The following is a 22,151-nucleotide window of genomic DNA, read 5'->3' as shown; positions in this document are numbered from 1 at the left end:
TGGGTGTGTTTGTTATCAGGGACTCATATTTCCATGTGGCTTTGCAGTATTAAAGGCAGGAGTGGGCTGGGTCTCCTGTGACATGACTATTTCATGAGGAGCAGTCAGATGGGAAGCTAGAGACAAGTCTGCTTGGTTTGGTTCTAGGTTTCTTTGACTCCTGGGCCCTGGCTCAGGGGTTCCTGGCTTGCCCGTAGACTGAAGTTTTTCCTGTCCTCAGACAAGCCTCATTTTTTCTTCTAAAGTGACTTGAGAGTTTTCTTTTTCTTTTTTTTTTTTTGATGAAGACCACAGGACCTGAATCTGTTATCAGAAGTTCAATAATGAGGAAGTCCGGCTGTTATTACCCAACAGGAGAATAGTTTTCAGCTCTAGGATGAATCAAGCAATAATCCTCTTTATTTAAGGAGTTTGGAGAGGTGGGCAATAGAATGGAATGGTGTCACAGTTCAGTTCAGTCGCTCAGTTGTATCTGACTCTGCGACCCCGTGGACTGCAGCATACCAGGCCTCTCTGTCCATCACCAACTCCCAGAGTTTACCCAAACTCATGTCCATTGAGTCCCACCTCATCCTCTGTTGTCCCCTTCTCCTCTAGCCCTCAATCTTTCCCAGCATCAGTGTCTTTTCAAATGAGTCAGCTCTTCACATCAGGTGGCCAAAGTATTGGAGTTTCAGCTTCAGCATCAGTCCTTCCAATGAACACTCAGGACTGATCTCCTTTAGGATGGACTGGTTGGATCTCCCTGCCATCCAAGGGACTCTCAAGAGTCTTCTCCAACACCACAGTTCAAAAGCATCAATTCTTTGGCACTCAGCTTTCTTTATAGTCCAACCCTCCCATCCATGCATGACTGCTGGAAAAACCATAGCCTTGACTAGATGGACCTTTGTTGACAAAGTAATGTCTCTGCTTTTTAATATGCTGTCTAGATTGGTCATAACTTTCCTTCCAAGGAGTAAGCCTCTTTTAATTTCATGGCTGCAGTCACCAACTGCAGTTATTTTGGAGCCCAGAAAAATAAAGTCTGACACTGTTTCCGCTGTTTCCCCATCTATTTGCCATGAAGTGATGGGACCAGATGCCATGATCTTCGTTTTCTGAATGTTGAGCTTTAAGCCAACTTTTTCACTCTCCTCTTTCACTTTCATCAAGAGGCTCTTTAGTTCCTCTTCACTTTCTGCCATAAGGGTGGTGTCATCTGCATATCTGATGTTATTGATATTTCTCCCAGCAATCTTGATTCCAGCTTGTGCTTCTTCGAGCCCAGCATTTCTCATGATGTACTCTGCATATAAGTTAAATAAGCAGGGTGACAATATACAGTCTTGTACAGACAATATACATTACTTCTTTCCCGATTTGGAACCAGTCTGTTGTTCCATGTCTAGTTCTAACTGTTGCTTCCTGACCTGCGTACAGATTTCTCAAGAGGCAGATCAGGTGGTCTGGTATTCCCATCTCTTTCAGAATTTTCCACAGTTTATTGTGATCCACACAGTCAAAGGCTTTGGCATAGTCAATAAAGCTATGGTGTCACAAGTCACCTCTAAATGCTAGCCTCAGGGTAACTTGTTTCTTTCTAGGAACTCATCCTGTAGAGATATGTTAGCAAACAATCATCTGAAGGGATAAACAATAATCCCTACCCTGTTTCCCTGGTGGCTCAGATGGTAAAGAATCTGCCTGCAAGGCAGGAGACCTGGGGTCAGTCCTTGGGTTGGGAAGATCCTCTGGAGAAGGAAATGGCAACCCACTCTAGTATTCTTGCCTGGAGAATTCCATGGACATGGGAGCCTAGTGGGGCCCCAGTCCATGATGTCGCAAAGAGTCAGATATGGCTGAGCAGCTGACACACACACACACACACACACACACACACACACACTTTCCCTCTAGGGTTGCTCCAGAGTAGGGGTGTTGCTAAGAGGGGACATTTCATTCCTAGGCTCTTGGTCTAGTTATGCACAGTGTCCTTTCTGCATCCTTATTTGGAAGGCCTTCTCCCATATGTTCAACAGATTACAGGTAATTCTCAGTAGCTGCAATTCTCTGAGGTCTACCTGTAACTTCACCATTTTCCTCCCACCCAAGAAAACAGAGATGCTGGCAAGTGAGAGTGGTGTTGTGGTGTGTGTGTTAGTTGCTCAGTCATGTCTGACTCTCTACAACCCCGTGGACTGTAGCCTGTCAGGCTCCTCTGTCCATGGAATTTTCCAGGCAAGAATACTGGAGTGGGTTGCCATTTCCTACTCCAGGGGATCTTCCCAACCCAGGGATCGAACCTGGGTCTCTTGCATTGCAGGCAGATTCTTTAAGGTCTGAGCTACCAGGGAAGCCTGATGTTATGGTAGAGATTGCTTTCAAGCACGTAAATTTTTTAATATAAGTTACATGCGAAGATCCAAATTGCCCCCATGACCATTCATGGTGCACCAACCATTGTGTGTCGTGCCTTGGGTGAGAACCCATGTTATGACTGTGGGATCACATTTTGGCCTCATCCTTTGAATAGAATACATGAGTTCTGTGAGTTATAACACCTTGTTATGAGGTGTTTAGGGTTGTGTTTGACTTTTGTTTCAGTTCACATAAGGTAAAACCCTAACATAAATTGTCAACGTTTTAATCATCTCCATCCTACCTTCCCCAGCTTTATTCAGGCAATTTGATTCTTTCCTGATGAAGCAGAAAATACCTAACCTAACTGTTAAGCATGCCTCCCCTACCAAGTTTACTTTACAAGGCCATAAAGCCATTGCACAGGGAAAGACCACTGTAATCCTGCTAAGTTTTTTAGCACTAAAATGATATTTTAGAATTTCACTTAGAAACCCTGAAGGCAAAACGTGCTAGTTCACAAGCGATGGAAGTTTCCAGCATCAGGTTGAGATGTGCAGTCACCTTTCAATTTAGTGTGTTTATCTGACAAATAGATCCCTTGGGAGTCTGACATCTCCTCTGGGGTATTAAAGGGAAAATAGTGACTTTTCTTTGTTCGTAGGATCATTTTCACTCAAGGCAGTTCAGTTGGACATTCTATTCTGAATTAATCCAGACTAACAAAGGGCACTTTCTTGATTCCCACGTAAGGTATGATTAACGAGAAGGTTTTGGTGGTGGTAGTTTTTGTTTTACTTTGTGAAGAAATAGGTGAGTTTTTAGATTCCAAGAGTACATACCCAGCCCACCCCCCTTATATGCACATATGCAGTGGCTACTGAACTAACCTTGAATTTTATATTCACTTTTCTCCTAAGAGTAGCTGGAAGTGGGGGAGAAAACTAATTCTTGGTTCTTTTCTGTATTATTCAGATGTAGTGGAAAGGTTGACAATGAATACAGTTGGAGCAGGGCCACTTTGCTTTCTGCCCTCATTCCAAACACGGGACCCCTTGTTAACTGTTTTCCTCCACAGGGTATAAATCGGGTCTAGTAAGATTCTTGTCATGAGCCAGAGGCTTTAAACAATGATTTCTTCAATTGCAGACAATAGGAGTGTAAGTCAAAACCCTGCAGTTTAAGTGAGGACCTGAGAGAAAAGTTAAAGCCAATTGCTTCATTCAGCCAAGAATGGACATTAAATCAAGCCTTTGTGTCAGGACTGTGGGAGTGGGAGATTGAGTGGTGGTGGTTGTTTAAAACCAAAAACAGAAATGAAGAACCCCAACACTGATTTTACTGCCCTCTGTAAAATCAAACTTCTTCAAGAAGTGTGAAACTGACTTAAATTCTCCTTATGTTCATTTTCATATATGCATAACTTTGTAGTTGAACTTCATGAATTATTCATTTGTGTTGTATAGAGCAGATATTTAATTTTGGAGCAAACTTCTTAGTAACTTAGAGAAGTTCTGCTAAGAGCTTTTGTAGTCAAACTTATTTTTCAGTTCCTTGCCTGTTACATTGTTTGTTCTAGTCTTAGATAAAATAAGCAGTTGCATTACTGATGCCATTTGCTTCCATCAAATGATGTGAGATTATCAGGAGAGGTTTCCTTATTCATGGAATTCCAGTGATTCCCTTCATATTTCTTGAGTATTATTAGATCTGGCTATTCTCAGAGATGAAACACTCATTCAAGATGCAAATATAGATCATAAAAGTGATATAAAGACACCCCTTCAAAGCTAATAAGTTGCTTTCATTCTAACATAGACACAGCTCTCAGATTTTCAGGTTTTGTTGTTCTGATAAGTCCTCCTGTCTTCATCACAGAGGAGGTTCCTTTGGAATCCAGCCCTCATTCTCACTTCTTTCCAGGTCAACAATTTCTAATATTTATTTTCTAACTAGAAAACAGAATCAACAACACTTCAAAAAAAATTAACAAGTTAATTTAAGTGATAATAGTAACATTTTTCCAACTATAGCATTAGAAAGTATTTTTCAAATAGGAAAGCAGTATCCACTATCTAAGAGTGACTCGGATGAGCAGGATACCACAAGAAGATGTATGAAAGAACCCTTTTCCTTTGAGGACTTTAAAATCCAGTGAACTGAAACCAGTCCCCAAACTTGGTAGAAAAGGCTTAAGGCTCAGACTCCTTTAAATTCAACATTTCTTCATATTGGCAGTACCGCAGGTTGTTTGGCATTGCAGCAGGACTTATCTAAATGTGCATGCATTTAAAAATCATACATTAACTCTTGTTATCCCCAGCACTTACTTGTAGCTTTTAATTGCTTTTAAAGCTAAAGGAACTGATTTGCATTCTAGTTGTGACAGCCCTGCAACTGGGCAGCTTGTCCCTGGGTTAAGAGATTAGAGTGTGGGGCTGTCAGGGCGCCCTCCATCGCCCCTTCACCTTCAGATTCTGGAGAGCTAGAGATGAAGCTCTCCAAAGTGTGTCCCTGTAGGGATGGTAGCAGCCTGGCTGGGCACACTTAGCTGCCAGTACCTGCCCAGACCATGGCTTTATAAATATTTAGAGTTGTTAAATAGGCCATACCATAGATGCTACACTTTTAAAAATGCTAAGGTTTCCATCATAAATATTCTAAACTGATCCTGTTTTTGTGTAGAGACTTCCTGTGCTTACTTAAGTGTGCTCTTCTTGTAAAATAGATATTATGGCTCAGTTTGTTGGGGGAGCTTTGTTACTTTAATAAATTTCCTTTCTCTTCTCTCTGGGCTTGCAAGACTTTCCCCTTTCCAAAAATAAAAAAATAAAAATCTGCTTAAGTCTGCTGAGATCAGCTCAGCTCAGCAACCTTTGCTGGGAAAGAATAGCCCCGTGTGTGCGCCATAATCGTTTTAATTAGCCATACATTCTGAGGGGCACAGAGGTCTGCACTCGAGCAGATGGCTGCTGGGGGCTGAGGTTGGGCTTTTGTGGCCAGGGGCCACGCCAGGCCCACGGGCTGCAGATGCTGGCCCAGCCTCGGGGCTAGCAGCTCCTGGATCCCAGAGGCTCAGGCCATCTGCTCCGCAGTCCAGCAAAGCAGGTGTCCTTCCAAAAGAAACATTCCTGAAAGCAGGGCTGCCTATGGCCCACATGTGTGGGACACCCTTGTCCAGCTGTAGGACAGCCTGAGAGCTGACCACAATGACCAGCGTGACTGAGCTACGCAGCCCACAGGGTGGGTGCGGGACTCCCTTTGTCTGCTTAAGTGTGTGTGGGGGGTGGGGGGAGCTGCTTTCTGCAGCAGCCGTTTTAGGGCCAGGCGGCTTCTGACCGTCTCCCCTCTGTCCACTCTCACAGAGGCTGTTGGCCAGCACACATGACATGCTGAGCCCTGCCAGCTGCGGGGACACTGTTCAGAGTGCGGAGGCCCCCCAAAGAGGCCTTGCTCCTATGCTGAATCAAAGGTTGATTGCTCCATAACAACTAACACACTCAAAGCTGTCATTTCTACAGTCTCTTCTGGGTTTGTTCTTAAAGCTGATGCTGGTCTGTCTGTTTCTTTCCTCTGCCTTTGTCCTAGTGTTGCACGTAGGAATAACTATAACATTAATTTACTTAACAGACACTTAGCACTTAATTTGTAGCATTCACTGTTTTAAGTGCTTTCCAAATACTAGCACACCCTCAGAGGTAGGTACCGTTATTCACTTACCCCTAGGGAAACTGCCGAAGAAGGCAATGGCAAGCCACTCCAGTACTCTTGCCTAGAAAATCCCATGGATGGAGGACCCTGGTGGGCTGCAGTCCATGGGGTCGCTACGAATCAGACGCGACTGAGCGACTTCACTTTCACTTTTCACTTTCACACATTGGAGAAGGCAATGGCAACCCACTCCAGTGTTCTTGCCTGGAGAATCCCAGGGACATCCTGGTGGGCTGCCGTCTATGGGGTCACACAGAGTCGGACACGACTGAAGCGACTTAGCAGCAGCAGGGAAACTGCACGCAGGGATTAAGTAACTGGCCCAGGCTTGCATAGCCCATAAGTGAAGAATCCATCTCTGGAGCCTAAACCCTTTACCACATCATTGTTCTTGCTGAACTATTAACAAGAGCTAACATTTCAAAATCACTGCAGATGGTGATTGCAGCCATGAAATTAAAAGACACTTACTCCTTGGAAGGAAAGTTATGACCAACCTGGATAGCATATTGAAAAGCAGAGATATTACTTTGCTAACAAAGGTCTGTCTAGTCAAGGCTATGGTTTTTCCAGTGGTCATGTATGGATGTGAGAGTTGGACTGTGAAGAAAGCTGAGCACTGAAGAATTGATGCTTTTGAACTGTGGTGTTGGAGAAGACTCTTGAGAGTCCCTTGGGCTGCAAGGAGATCCAACCAGTCTATCCTAAAGGAGATCAGTCTTGGGTGTTCATTGGAAGAACTGATGCTGAAGCTGAAACTCCAGTACTTTGGCCACCTCACGCAAAAAGTTGACTCATTGGAAAAGACCCTGATGCTGGGAGGGATTGGGGGCAGGAGGAGAAGGGGACGACAGAGGATGAGATGGCTGGATGGCATCACTGACTCGATGGACATGAGTCTGAGTGAACTCCGGGAGTTGGTGATGGACAGGGAGGCCTGGTGTGCTGTGATTCATGGGGTCGCAAAGAGTCGGACATGACTGAGCGACTGAACTGAACTGAACTGAACATTTCCTAAGACCCAGGCATGTGCCTCCATGTCCCTATGGGAGGGGGTGGTCAGCCCCACTCTGCAGACAGAGCAGCAGAACTTTACCCTGGCAGTCTCCCCCACTACCATTTTGCCTCCAGAGTCAGGAATAGCTGGGCTTCCACAGGACGATTTTTTTAAAAATTTATTAATATCCATTCGTTCTCCAGGAAGAGGCTATTATAAGATTTCAAGGAAAGAAGTTGAAAATCCTTTTTCATTAATTAGTATGGAGAACACATCCCAGCCATTGCCACCCCTTCCTCTCCCACTTTTCCAGAGGTGTTATGATTACCTCCCCTCTAACACTCAGGGCAGACCAGTGTCTGGAGGCTACCTGCCAGGCTTTGCTGCTGGGGAAAGCATCAGCAATTAAAGGACCTGGTTCCAGAGTGATGGCTCTTTTTATTGGTGGTATTCCTGTAGTCCAGAGATCTAATTCCCCTCTCCCCCACCTTCTAACCTGCCTTCCCCTTTCTCTCCCCCTGCTTTTTAATTGGAACTACTGGTTCCAGGCAGTGAGAATGAAAATAAATGAGCTGTGAATGAATTGGATCTGCTCCCTCCCACCCTCACCCCCTGAAATTGCAATTTAATAACAAACATTCAGCCACTATGTGATGTGCTTATCTCCCCTTAAAGGAACACACCTGTGGGGGAGACTGGGAAGAAGCATACCAAAACATCTGGGTGGTGAACTCAATCTCCAGTTGAAGTGGCCTTGGGATGAAAATATAGCCCTTAGGATAAGTTTGCTTCCCCTTCTAACAGGGCTGATCTTAGCCGGATCTGTGCTTCTTATACAGAGCTGTAGAGAAACGCTTGGAAAATCATTACCCCTGGAGATGTTAAAATAAGTTATTCCTTACCTTGTCACCACTCACCCTAAGAGTTTGCGTGAAATCACTTAAATTGCTGTACCTGATGCCATTGGTTAGGCTGAATGAGGGGTGCCTCTTTGGATGATTCTGGTCACAGTCCCCAATGCATGTCTCAGATGAGTGTCCCTGATCTTCCTACACTCTGCTAAATTTAGGAGGCATTGGCACCAGCAGCTTTTACCCTCATGGAAGCACCTGGGCTTCCCACTGAGCCTGTTCTCTTGATCACAAGTCATTGTGCAGGAGGACCTTGCTGACTAGCAGAGTGGTACATACCTAGGGGGCAGAAGTTTCCCTTTCCCCCACCCCCAGGTCACAGGGAATTCATTCAGTGAGAATTCGAGGGCAGGTGGGCAAAAGAAGTTGTGAAGTTGTACCTATTTATATGGTATAAACAACATTTATAACAATAAAGGAAATGAAATTGTTTCCCACATTCCCTCAACTAAATATATATTTATTGTCTCTGTTTCCTTCCAGTCTTTGTCTAATTGTATAAATGTTTTTTTTCCAGTGGCATAGTGTTGATGGCATTTTTGTTGTGGTCTTTCATTTAACATTTCATCAGATGTATTTCATGCTCCAACATGGTTTTATAATTATATAATGACTATATTATGATGTGTTATTATACTTTATGCCCCACTGTTTTTAAATTGTTTTCAATACTTTACTTTTGCCATCAGAAATTATGAAATTGGATCAGAAAGCATGAACATTTTCATGGCTTTTGATACATAAAGTCATTTCCTTTAGTAAAAAGTAATATCCATTTGTATTGTTTCCAATAACATTAATAGGTCTATTTTGTTTTCTTTCCCAAACAGGCCTATTTTAAATCATAACCTTGTTGGTAATAGGAGTCATATCTTAAATACTTGGCTAATTTAATGGGAACAAAATGATTGCTTGGTTTTAATTTATGCATCTCTGAATGCTACTGAAATGAACCTTTCCCCATATTTAATTGGGTTGCCTCTTATGTGAATTGTCTGTATTCTTTGCATATCTGCTGGAGGCTTGGCATTTTTCTTACAAATTTTTATAAATAACCAGTACCTCCCAAGGACAATCAAATTAATCCTTTAAGTTTAAACATGGTAATGAAAAGAAACTGCAAATGTAAATTTAACATGTGTTACATAAACACATGTCCAAGAAAAATAATATCAAATTTTATTTGCTTATTTAGTGCCAGGCACAATTCTAGGCATTTTTACCCAGCTCTGTGAAATATGTACTACTTTATTCCCATTTTATAGATGGAGAAACTGAGGCAAAAGAGATTAAGAAATTTGCTCAAGCTCAAACCCAGTAGGTAAGCCTGGGTTCAGAGCCAGGTGGCAGTCTGATTCCCACCCTCAATAGTCAGATGTAAGAATCGGGGAGCAGGGGTGGCAGGGAAGCGGGAATCAGATGAGGCACCCAGTTGCATAGATTCATGAGATTTTGGAAATAGTACATTGAAGCCTCTTGCTCCTCTGAACTAATTCATTGTTCACTATTTTTAATGAGTTGAGAAGTGAGAAAATGTAAGAAATACATTTTTCTATAGCAAGACACACACCTTGTTGTGTTGGGAATTGTTGCTGAGCATTTTTTGAAGGTGTGTGTTTGCATTTTTCCAACTATTGTCCCGGCAGCGGCTTGTCCAGTGGCACCTATTCTGCCACGTCTCATTTCATTTCTGCTGTTAAAAAATCATCCCCTGCATGTAATTCGATAGGTTTTATTTTGACCGATGGTTCTTAGATCACAGAAACCTACTTTATTTTTTTCAGGTAGACTGAATGGATTTCATTTTAGGGTGTTTCCAACTTACATGCTGAATGATGAATTTTCACCATTTTGGGTGCTGCAATAATATGAGCATTTGCTCTGTTGGTTGAGGAAATAAATGTGGAGGGGTAGAGAGGCAGGGTGCTTTTATTAGGAGGCATAAAAATGTATACTTTACAAATAAAAACAATTGAATTCTGCCTAGAAACAATAGTGTAAGAAAAATCTATGGAGGTCTACGACCTCAGGGACTGCAGCACGCCAAGTTCCTCTGTCCTCCACTATGGAATTTGCTCAAATTCATGTCCACTGAGTTGGTGATGCTATCTAACCATCTCATTCTCTGCTGCCCCCTTCTCCTTTTGTCTTCAATCTTTCCTAGCATCGGGGTCTTTTCCAATGAATCGACTCTTTGCATCACTTATCAAAGGTACCTTCATTCATAAAGCTGGATCTTTGCTGAGACAGCAGGAGGTTTTAAAAGGGGGATACACTTTTCTCACAGGGTTACCTGACTGTGGCGGTTGTAGAACCTCCTAACAAGAGTAATTAGGAAGCTTGCTGATGAGGCCAAAGATCACTGTGTACCCACTCACGGCCACTGGTTGGAAGCAGATTTGTGCCATGCTTGGCTCATGGAGCAAGGGCTGGATTTTCATTCTGATGGGTGCTCTGGGCTGGGTACTTTTGTGTAATACACAAACTACACCTGTATGCTATGACTTGGAAAAGACTAAGTAGAACATAGCATGATAAGGGGCAAAATAATCCAGTGCAGATCAGTTCCACTGTTTTTAACGTAGTAATTCACTGATAGCGTACATTTTAACTTGAGCTTTCTAGCCTAGCTGTTTGGGGCTGCACCTCTGTCTCCTTTGTGCCACGAACACATCTGTCTCATTCTTGTCTCATGGGTCAGCAAATAGTCTCTGCTCTTTTCTTTCCACTTGGCTGTCTCCAGCCTACCCCTCAGGTCTCAGTCAGATCTTGCTTCTTTCAGGAAGTCTACCCTGAACTTCCAAGGCTGAAGGATACCCTAGTTAGGTACCCATTCTTGAGCTCCTCCACAATAGCACTTAATACACTACAATATTGTTCTTTCTGTTTTCTTGTCTGCATGACTTTGTCAGCACATAATCCTCATGAGAGAAGAGCTCTGCTTGTCCTGTTCATGGTTGTTTTCCAAAGATGTAGCGTGATACCTCACACCTATTAAACATTTACTGAAGAACAAACTCATAAATGCATGTGTATAAACTCTTCTCAGTTGATGGATTCTGAATATTGGCTTTGGCCTGATTTTATTGGTTGTGCTAGGTTTTGCTATTGAATAAGTGACGTCAGCTCACAGGCCAAATCCTTGGTGAGATGCTGCAGAAGGCGGTGTGGTATTTCTTAGGCCTCTGCTCTCTATTGGCTCACCAATTGAGCAGAGCCTGCCTGGATAAATGCACTAGAAGGTCCTGAATCATGCGACTTACTCAGATGATGCCATCAAGGCCAGAGAGTGATCTGGTCTTGGAAGAGCGGGCTTAGTTCTGAAGCACACTAACCTCCTCCTCTTGCCTCTTCTAGCACTGGAAGACGCAGCGCAGCGAGGAGTATGAAGCAGAAGGTAGGAACTGAGGGTATGCCGGGCTGGCCTGGGAGGGAAGGGCTGCATTCACAGGGCATTCTCCACAACCCCTTCCCAAGGCCCTTCCCTTCTTCCTAATAGCCCTACCTGCTGGAGGCCAGCTAAGAAGCAACCTGAAGTACAACAGCAACAAAAAATTCATTCCCAGTTTATAGCTCATAGTTTTAAATCATTGCATTTAAGATCATGTAAGATATGGCAACTGAGATGTGGAATTTTACTTATAGGTTAATTACTGTCTTATATAGACTTTCACATTAATCTATAAACCATCCTAAACAATTTACTGATTAAATGCATCCCTTGACAAGTTTCATGGTGATCTCCTCACCAGCAGATGGCACTGTGGTTCAGCTGACAGATCTCCACCCACTTCACAGCCTACCCTGGATTAACTGTACTTAAGTGTAATTACAAATTCTCTAGGCCTCCAACCTGTAAAGACACAGCAGTAATGGGCTTAATGCCTTTAATAAATAGTAGGGGTAGCACTAAATACTCTTCTCAACCCTCCAAGGTTCTTGGAGGCACACAGTATCATGCCAATAATTAGCGCATGTTTAAGTAATGACTTGACAGAATCTCTAATGTGAAAGTAGAAATCTTAACTAGAAGTGAGAACTTTTCATAGAGAATAAATATTTATTTTTAAATAAGTAGGTTGATCCTTGTATCCTCAAATAGAATTTATCCTTAATATGTGCTTGGTCGCTCAATTGTGTCTAACTCTTTGCTACCCCATGGAAGCCCACCAGGCTCCTCTGTCCATGGAATTCTCCAGGTTAGAATACTGGAGTGGGCAGCCACTCTCTTCTCCAGGAGATCTTCTCGAGCCAGGGACCAAACCCAGGTCTCCTGCATTGAAGGCAGATTTGTTACCCACTGAGCCACCAGGGGATCAACTATCCTTAATATACAGATAATTAATAACTTGCAACCATTTATTTTTTAAGTTAGGTTGCTTATAGGTCAGAATATTCATGTGTAAAGATTTAGAAACAGGCTACTCTTGAGACTTTTATTATTATTTAATGGTATTTACCATGAAATTCTTTCCTTCTCAGTAAAACAGTGCTTAGACTAGAAAGAGAGTAGAGATAATAAAGTCTGGTAGCTATAGTTGAAGTAGGATGTATAAAGCTCTTTAGAATGGCTCTCAACCAGCCTTCTCTTTCAATCACACCAAAGCCTAAGCCTGTGCAGATTTTTCTTTGAAATAAAACAAACCTAGAACCTTGACATGACTGCACTGGAATATTTCTTATAGGGGTATAACTGCCAGTGAACAAGAGAGTGCCAGTTGGCCTTCATTGCGGCCTAAGAACCAATGGTTCTGCTTCATTTGAACTTCTGGATCAAATCAACACTTGGTAGTCTCTTTTTTATAGCATTTATTTTCAAAAAGAGTATTTTTCTTTGAGTATAGGTGCTCTCTCTCTGCAGTTCTTTTAGGGACAATATAATATATGCTTTTATTTTAGGCCAGTTAAGATTTTGGAACCCAGATGATTTAAAAGCCTCACAGAGTGGGTCTTTGGCTCCCCAAGACTGGATAGAAGAGAAACTGCAGGAGGTTTGTGAAGATTTGGGGATCACTCGTGATGGTCACCTAAACCGAAAGAAGCTGGTCTCCATCTGCGAGCAGTATGGTTTGCAGAGTGTCGATGGAGAGGTGAGCGTTGCGTTGTATTTTTATTCAGGGATAGTAATCGTGATACAAGCTAACCTGGCCACAGGCTGGAGACAGCCATGTTTTGGTTTCCTGCCGCAAGTTACAGAGACTCCATTCTCTTTTTTTCCTGGCAAGTCAGCCATCAAGTTTGTGTCTCTGAGGAGCTCATGTTTGTCCTGGGAAACAAGAACTGACAATAGCTGAGAATTACTGAACCCAAACTGTGTGCGCCTCACTGTGCTAAGCATGGTACCCCACATCATTGTCAGGCCCCAGCTCAGTGTAGCCATGATGTCAGTCTGTTTGTAGCTGCGGCACCCACCGAGTCAGAGGTGAGAAAGGTGTGGAGGCAGGACGAGGCAGAGAGTTCCGGAGAGTTGAGTTGGGGGAATACTTTGAAGCCCAGGCTGATGAGTTTAGTCTTTGGAGAGACAATCTCCATATCATCCCTGGGTTCTTTAGCAGATTACATAATACATTGGAAAAACGTACTTGCTAAGGGTGGTCTGAACTTCTTTTGTGGTGTATATTGGTGTAAAGAGAGCCATAGATTAGGACACCAGCCAGGAGTCATCACAATAATCTGGTCGTGAGGAAATGGAAAAGGGTAGGTTGGTGGTTTTGAAAACGTACAACAGATGAGTCTTGAAGCAGCCCCCAAGATGCTCTTGCTTGGTAAAATTCTCAACTTACATTTTCTAAAAAATTAAGAGCGGTGGCAGGACTGGGTGCATGAACAGCCATGAAACAAAAGAATGTCATTAATTCCAAGACACGTCTTTCAAAGAGTTGAAAATAAGGATTGAAGGGACTTAGAGGTTAGGGCTACGGTTGTACAAGCTTTGGGAAACTTGGATTATAATGATATTCGAAACCATGTTATCTGCTTGCTCAGAGGATAAGTGGTATTATTTTCCTAAACCAGAATGAGATTTATTATCAAAAGTTTCCAAGTAGCCTAGCTTGCAGGAAAGTTCTCCCTCCTCCTTCTCCCTTGTGTATGTGACCATTGCACACTCTCTGACTACCTTTTAATGGCTCCGCAGTCATTTATTTATCAGTGGTGACTGTTGAGTCATAAAATTAAATTCGTCCTCCTAAATTATAAGCCAGTGCAGTGTACAGAACCTTGGGTTGTTTTTGCCAAGAAATATTGCACAAACTTGGATTATTTATCTAAGAACGAATCTTGGAATAAACTGTAGCTGTTTATGAGGAGTTGCATTTTCTTCTGTGGCAGAGTTTCCAGAATCCAGGAAAAGAAGCAGCACATTTACTCTCCTCTGCTGTGAGGATGAGTGAAGGATTGCTAATTGAATGTAGCTTTTACTTAGTATTTTTCCTCCCTGCCAAAATCATGAAATACTATAGTGCTCTTGTACTATTAGCTCTAGACCACAGCGGAGCTGAAAGTTCATGATGATCTCACCAACACACAGCTTGGAATCCTAGAATTTTACAACTGAAAGCAATTTTAGATTTAGTCACTCCACATTTTATAGATAAAGAAAGAGGTCACTGCTGCATGTTGCCATCAGCATGAAGGGAAACTAGATTGACTGTCTTATAGCTGAAGATAGTGCCTGCCTTCCAGAAGCCAAGACGGCTGTAGGGCAGTGAAGGCAGACTATCCCCCTTGTTGTTTCGTCACCAAGTCATGCCTGACTCATGCAGCCCCGTGAACTGCAGCCCACCAGGCTCCTCTGTCTGTGGGATTTCCAGGCAAGAATACTGGAGTGGGTTGCCGTTTCCTTCTCCAGGGATCAAACCTGGGTCTCCTGCTTGGCAGAAGGATTCTTTACCACTGAGCCACCTGGGAAGTCTAGAGGCCTGATATGACCCAAAGGCCATGTGACCTACACAATGTTTAAACATTGAACTATTTGCTATACTTTTTAAAATCGGGAGATTTTTTTCTGAAAATCAGAAGATTTGGCTCCATTTTTCTGGTAATGAGAAACGGCTAGCCCCTTTGGACAGGGCATGCATTCAAATGTTCCATTCACTGCTTTAAAAGGCTTCCAAGTAGCCTTTTAAATGTCTCAAGACCATCCTGCCTCATTCATTTATATCACCCTCCTGGCCCCTCTGGCTATTTCCCAGCTTTCACATTGGGAAATCAGCCATCTGAAGACCTGGCTGGTGATAGGGAGGAAGAATGTCCTCAGGGTTCTAGATTCAGCTCCTGCATAGGCTGCAGGGTGTGTCCCAGTTGCCCACTGACTAGCATTCTTATCAGGCCAACCCAGTCCATCCATCCTCTTCTGAATCCATGTTCATTTACTCACCACTTGCCCACACCCCCATGTCTAATAACTGGCAGGACTCGCTTACTCCACCACTTGGAATGGATCCGGTGATGGGTGTTTAGGCAGTCAGGAAGCTGTACATTGATTTGGCCAAGGTCACAGGGCTAACCAATGTGGAGCAAAATGTTAAAATGTTAAAGGCAAATATGTTGGAATGTTCCAATGTTAAAGGCAAAATATGCTGGTTAGCTTCAGTCATCACTGCTGGATTTTACTGTGACTTCCGGCTTGACAGTCCTGAAAGCCTAGTCCTCTAAGAAAGTGTTCTGTTTGATAAAAATGAGACAGAGAATCTAAGGGAGCTTGGCAACCTCTGAATTTTGCCCAAAATATCTTTCCATCTGTTTCTTCCTATGATTCTCTATAGGAACTGTTGCTTCTTCCAAAGATTTCCACCCTTTAAAATGGTTTTGTTTTGGAATCCTCTCCAGAGGAACTGGTAGAAAAACAAGAATAGAGACAGATGTTTCCCATTGGATATGGATTGGGAAAAAAAGCATTCAAGATAAAAGAAATGCCACAAGGACTTAGCTGAGGGATAGAATCAACGATTAGGAGATGACAGGAGTCCCAGCAATAGTCCAGGCTTAGGAAATAAATATTGAAAATTTGAGGATTTGTTACAAAGAGGCTTTTGTTAGAAGGGACCCAGTTGCAGGCACTAATGGTAAGTTTGTTGCTTATTCGGTTCCTTGCTACTCAGCAAATTAGGCATTATCTTGTTAGAAATGTAGAATTCCCAGGCCCCAGCCCTAGATTTAACTACATCAGAGTCGGCACTTTAACAAGACCCTCAGGTGATTTCTGCTTTGTACATTGGGGTCATGTCCTATAGAAAAATTTCAGCCCCCCAAATAGGAAGCTGACTGTGAGAATGGAGGGCTTTGCTTTCTCTCCCTATTTTGTTGCTTTATTCGCTTTTCCATTCCTCTGTGAGTTAGGGAACAAACCATCTCCCAGGCACGCCTCTAGAAGGGACTCCATATGATGAGGACCACTTGATTACTGTCAGAGGGGGCAAAGTAGTCAGGCAGAATTTCCTTCTCTTCACATGTCTCGGAACACTTCTATTGCACACACGTGAAATTCTTCCTATCCAGTCTTCATTTTGATTGTGCAAAAGCATTAAAAGAAATTAAAACCCCCAAACACCACAGTGTGGTTCCAAGTAATGTTCTAAATTCCAAGGCATGGGTTTCAGACCCAAGCTCTTAAATCATTGCAATCTGTCCCAGACCCATTTATGCTAGTTTACAAAATTTCATATGAGCAAAATACCATGTGGCATCACCATAATATAATGGCTTAATGAATGTCTGTTTTCTGCTGTTACAACACTGGGAAGCTATATCTTTATATTTTTCAGTAATTCTTTAACTCACAAGATAACGCATAGTAACATTAAAGATAACCCGTTCTAAGAGTATGAGCAAAAGAGAAAACAGTTAATTTCTAAATTGCAGAAAATTATGGAGATGTTGAAAATGAATTTTGTTTACTTTATGTGAGGGGGAAGGACAGATTACTAGAAAGGAAAATATATTTAGTGAAGTGAGAATAAAGGGACATGTCATATTTCTGGAGTCTTGGGATCAAGAGTGGTGCCAATATCTGTTGGCTTTGTTGTTTAATCACTAAGTCATGCCCGACTCTTTGTGACTCCATGGGCTGTAGCCTGCCAGGCTCCCCTGTACATTGGATTTCCCAGGCAAGAATAACTGGAATGGGTTGCCATTTCCTTAGACCGAGGGATCAAACCAGCGTCTCCCGCATTGGCAGGTGAATTGTTTACCACTGAGCCTCTTGGGACTAGAAGTGCCCTTGGGACTTTGTGGGTTTTTTTTGAGAGAAATAGTTAAGATGTATGGTTACCCTTTTCTAGATGCTTGAAGAAGTCTTCCATAATCTTGATCCTGATGGTATGATGAGTGTAGAAGATTTTTTCTATGGCTTGTTCAAAAATGGAAAACCTCTTACACCATCAGCATCTACCCCATATAGACAATTGAAAAGGCACATCTCCATGCAGGTAAGAAGTGGATTCTTTGGGAGTAAAGTTAAAATTCGTTTGAATAATTTCTAGTGAGTTAATCTGCTGTCTGAAGAAAAATACTGAGGAGAAAGAGAAGCAAAAGAAGAGCAGAAATGAAAGACTAAACCACTGGGGAAGTTGGGTTTGAGAAATGACCATAAATTACAGTAGGAAGACCACTAATTATGCCCCTTCCTGTTAGCTGTGGGCCAGAAGGAACCTGATGTTGAGTAGAGATGCATCTCATCTGTATGCAGGATCTGTCTGCCAGGTCAGCTGTTGATCAGTTTTGCATTCTTGACTGACTTGGGAAAGGAAGATCAAAGGGGCCGCTTGGCTTTTTACCCTAGCAGTATAAATGAGAGAAGCATGCCTCTGCCCCTTGTGGTCAGGACTGACTACTTTTGGTCTCAACCAACGTCATGTTGCAATGCCTGAGCTTGCTCAAGTCTCTTTCTTCTTCTAGTCTTTTGATGAGAGTGGACGACGGACCACAGCCCCATCTGCAATGATGAGTACCATTGGTTTTCGGGTCTTCTCCTGCCTGGATGATGGGATGGGCTATGCATCAGTGGAGAGAATACTTGACACCTGGCAGGAAGAAGGCATTGAAAACAGCCAGGAGATCCTGAAGGTGTGGCAACTGAAATGGGAGGCAAATGACAAATTGGGAAGGGTTGAAAAATTCTGTTTTGTGATTTGATTTGATTTCTCCTTAATGATTCTTCTGTTCCCAAGATCTCAGACATAAGAGATAACTTTTCCTACTCCCTTTAACCAGGAGTGTTGCTGACTTCATGTTTTTAACCCCTAAATTATTCACAAGAAATTTCTTAACCGATCTCTTGTTGGTAAAGATTAGAGTTTTGCCATTGTGTTCATTTACAATGCCAGACAGCATTTTTTAAAAACACGTAAATAATCATGTTTTCCTTAGAGAGACCTTAGTTGAATATTGTTCCGAGGCAGTCGTTAAATGTAAACATCCAGTTTGTAGATTATAAATTCAGTTCCCCAGGTCTGTATAACCTTCACATTTTCTGCTTTCTGAGGATAGAACTAGTGATTATCTTAAACTTGTTCTGATTTCTAGGCCTTGGATTTTAGCCTTGATGGAAATGTCAACTTGACAGAGTTGACACTGGCTCTTGAAAACGAACTTTTGGTCACCAAGAACAGCATTCACCAGGCAGCTCTGGCCAGTTTTAAGGCTGAGATTCGGCATTTGCTGTGAGTTGAACAGAAAGCTTACCTGCTCTATTCCCTTTCCTACTTGTTGAGCAAGTGCTCAGACGCCTGTGGCACGTATTCTTCCCTTCTGAAGGCGGTGGTGGCTTAATCGCCTATCATCTCACTTCTGTGAAAGTGAGGTGGAGCTTAGATCTGCATGTGGGCTTTTGAAAAGGGCTGTGGAATGTCTTTGTGTTTTGGAAGGGTTCTGGTTGTCTTGGTTTTGTTTTTGTATAGGAGTAAGCCAGATGAGAGTTTTTTTGGGTCTACTTGTTGCCTAGTAACAGTCTCCCTTATAACTTTGTTTCTTTCTGATTTGTTTCTTTCTGATTCTAGGGAGCGAGTGGATCAGATGCTCAGAGAAAAAGAGAAGCTACGGTCTGATCTGGACAAAGCTGAGAAGCTGAAGTCTCTAATGGCCTCAGAGGTGGACGATCACCATGCAGCCATAGAGCGGAGGAACGAGTACAACCTCAGGTGTGATGGGTGGGGCCAGGGCCCTCCTTTCCCACCACCCTGGCCCAGAACAGTGGGGTTTTGCCTGCCTGCCCGCCTGCTTGGCCACACCTGGCTGGGGTGACTTAGGTGTGGCCAAGCCTACAGGAAAGCAGGGCTCACTGGCCACTTTCTCCAGAAGCTTCCATCTCTATGACTCTCCATTTTTGGTGGCTCTACAGAGGGACCTCTGGGGACTTGATGGCAGCCTGTCGGTCTTTCCTTCTCACAGGAAACTGGATGAAGAGTACAAGGAGCGAATAGCAGCCTTAAAGAATGAGTTTCGAAAGGAGAGAGAGCAGATCCTGCAGCAGGTGGGCAAGCAGCGTTTGGAACTTGAGCAAGAAATCGAAAAGGCAAAAACAGAAGAGAACTACATCCGGGACCGCCTTGCACTCTCTTTAAAGGTAATTATCCTCTTAGTTATGTGGTCTATGTGCCTTCTGGGAACACCACATGGAAAACCACAGCTCTGTAAGAGGACAGGTCTGCACAGGGCTCATAAGTCTGGGTCAACACCCGGACATGGTAGAGCCCCAGGTTTCAGGGGTGTCCAGGCTTCTGGTTTGCCAACAGCATATCTTGTTCTTACCTGCTGAAGCGGAAGTGAGTCCTCAGGGCTGTTTGATACCTGGTTGATGCTGTCCCCTTCCTCATCCTTAGCAGATGGCTTTTTTTTCCTTCCACGCCGAGGCCATCCACTTTGTTTCTCTGCTCCCAAATCTACCTCTTCCCTTGCACATCCTCCTCTTCTTTTTTGTGCCTCAGTAGAGGAAGTGATGCTTCTCTTTATGGAGCTCTGACACTGGGTAATGTGGTAGTGTCAGCTGGAGCTGAAGGTGGGTGGGACCGTCTCAGGTCTTGGGAGGGGTCTGGACTCAAGACTGCCTGGTTCCAATCTGGATACCACCACTTACAGAAGACATTCATCAGGTTACTCAAGCCTGTTTCCTAATATACAAGAGAATCACCATCATAATACCTACCTCAGAGCACTGATGTGGAGATTGAGTGAGTTGCTACATATACAGTATCTGAAAGTAATAAGAATCTATGGAATAGTTAGTTTTGTTGAGGTTATGAAAGATTCCTGAAACTCCACAAATCAGAGACTGAGCCAGTTCTCCCTCCCTAACCATCAAACTGCTTCCTCTCCTGAATTTTCACCCTAATCTCCATCACCACCCTGTGCTGTAAGTCATAGAAGTCACCGTCCTTGGTCATCCTGGATTCTCACTTTCTGAGTCCTGCTGATGCTCTGAAAGGCTTCTCAGATTTATCCCATTTCTCCATTCCCACAGCCTCTGAACAGGTTTGGAATTCATCACAATTTCTCAACTGACGTATGTGCATTCTTTCTTCCATCTATCCAAACTCCCTCCGCCTGGTCACCAGAGTTATCTTACTGCCGCTGCTGCTGCTGAGTCGCTTAAGTCGTGTCTGACTCTGCGACCCCATAGACGGCAGCCCACCAGGCTCCCCCGTCCCTGGGATTCTCCAGGCAAGAACACTGGAGTGGGTTGCCATTTCCTTCTCCAATGCATGAAAGGAAAAGTGAAAGTGAAGTCGCTCGGTCGTGTCCAACTCTTAGCGACCCCATGGCCTGCAGCCCACCGGGCTCCTCCGTCCATGGGATTTTCCAGGCAAGAGTACTGGAGTGGGGTACCATCTTACTGAAGAACACTTAAGAATCATACTATACCCTTTGTAAAAGTGCGGCATGGCAGCCTGAAGGGCCCTGAAAGGGGGTTCATGCTCCTACCTTTCTGATCTCAGGTCTTGCCAGCAACCCCCAAGTCCACACCCAGCCTCTGCTGCACCTGCTGCCAGTGATTTCAGTTTCTCAGTGGGCTTGTAGGCTCCTTCGCTGCTTTTTCCAACACTGCAGGGCAAATTGCTTATTCGTTTTCATTACACTTACTTTTTTTTCTTGCCAGAAGATAGCATATTTTCTGTCACATCTTAGGTAATTGTATCCATATCTGTCTCCCCTGCCATGGCCCCAATTGTGTGTTCCCTGTGGTCGGCAACAGAAGCTGACTTCTCAGTTTCCAAAGTGCCAACACAGGCCCAATTCATAGAGATTGCTCCTGATTGTTTTAACATCTAAATTTAGACATACTTTGAAAGATTAGAATTCTAGAGTTGTCCTTTGAGGGGAAGGTAGTTTTCTTTTTTAAACACTTCAAGCACATGCTTTTTTACTCCATGTTAACTGCATAAGGGTGTGAACAAGAATATATTTAAAACATATTGGCTCTACTTAAATGCCCAATGACAGAGGAATGGATAAAGAAGATGTGGTACATATATACAATGGACTATTACTCAGCCATTCAAAAGAATGAAATAGTGCCATTTGCAGCAACATGGATGGACCTAGACAGTATCAGACTGAGTGAAGTAAATCAGAGAAGGAAAAATATCCTATGACATCCCATATATATAGAATCTAAAAAGAAATGATATTAATACAAATGAACTTATAAAACAGAAACAGACTCACAGACTTTGAGAATGACCCTATGGGTGCTGGTAGGAAGGATCGGGGAGAAAGGATAGTTAGGGCGTTTGGGATGGACATGTGTACACTGCTGTATTTAAAATAGATAACCAACAAGGACCTACTGTATAGCACATGGAACTCTGCTCAATGTTATGTGGCAGCCTGGATAAGAGGAGAGCTTGGTGGAGAATGGATACACGTATATGTGTGACTGAGTCCCTTTGCTGTTTACCTGAAACTACCACAGCCTTGTTTGTTAATTGGCTATACCCTAATACAAAATAAGAAGTTTTCTAAAAAGAAATATATCATCTCTATATTTTAGCAAGATATGCTTTGAAAATACACAGAAAAAACCCACATTTTGTGGACTTAGGTTGACATGTTGTTATAATAATTTAAACATAAATTATGAAAAAACTGTATGTGTAGCTTTTATATCTTTAAACCAGAATCAAATTGTAAATTAAATATAAATGTGTGTATATCATCATTAAATGAGAATTGTTGGAGCTATTCTGCTTTTTGCA

The 22,151-nt window shown here is 43.0% G+C and overlaps 1 protein-coding gene across 8 annotated transcripts in view; it reads left to right on the top strand.

Moving 5' to 3' along the window:
• Nucleotides 1-22,151, top strand: part of NIN (ninein) — a 105,898-nt gene that overhangs the window by 40,941 nt on the left and 42,806 nt on the right. For all 8 annotated transcript variants that reach the window (XM_055537598.1, XM_055537603.1, XM_055537602.1 and 5 more), the window contains 7 exons: nucleotides 11,317-11,356; nucleotides 12,859-13,049; nucleotides 17,241-17,387; nucleotides 17,857-18,024; nucleotides 18,484-18,620; nucleotides 18,957-19,097; nucleotides 19,348-19,522. In XM_055537598.1, coding sequence (XP_055393573.1) covers nucleotides 11,317-11,356; nucleotides 12,859-13,049; nucleotides 17,241-17,387; nucleotides 17,857-18,024; nucleotides 18,484-18,620; nucleotides 18,957-19,097; nucleotides 19,348-19,522 — 999 coding nt within the window. The remainder of the gene's footprint in view (nucleotides 1-11,316; nucleotides 11,357-12,858; nucleotides 13,050-17,240; nucleotides 17,388-17,856; nucleotides 18,025-18,483; nucleotides 18,621-18,956; nucleotides 19,098-19,347; nucleotides 19,523-22,151) is intronic.

This window comes from Bubalus kerabau, chromosome 10 (assembly GCF_029407905.1).
Source record: "Bubalus kerabau isolate K-KA32 ecotype Philippines breed swamp buffalo chromosome 10, PCC_UOA_SB_1v2, whole genome shotgun sequence".
Lineage (NCBI taxonomy): Eukaryota > Metazoa > Chordata > Mammalia > Artiodactyla > Bovidae > Bubalus > Bubalus kerabau.
The sequence above is the reverse complement of the archived record's forward strand: the minus strand, read 5'-3'. Positions and strand labels throughout refer to the sequence as shown.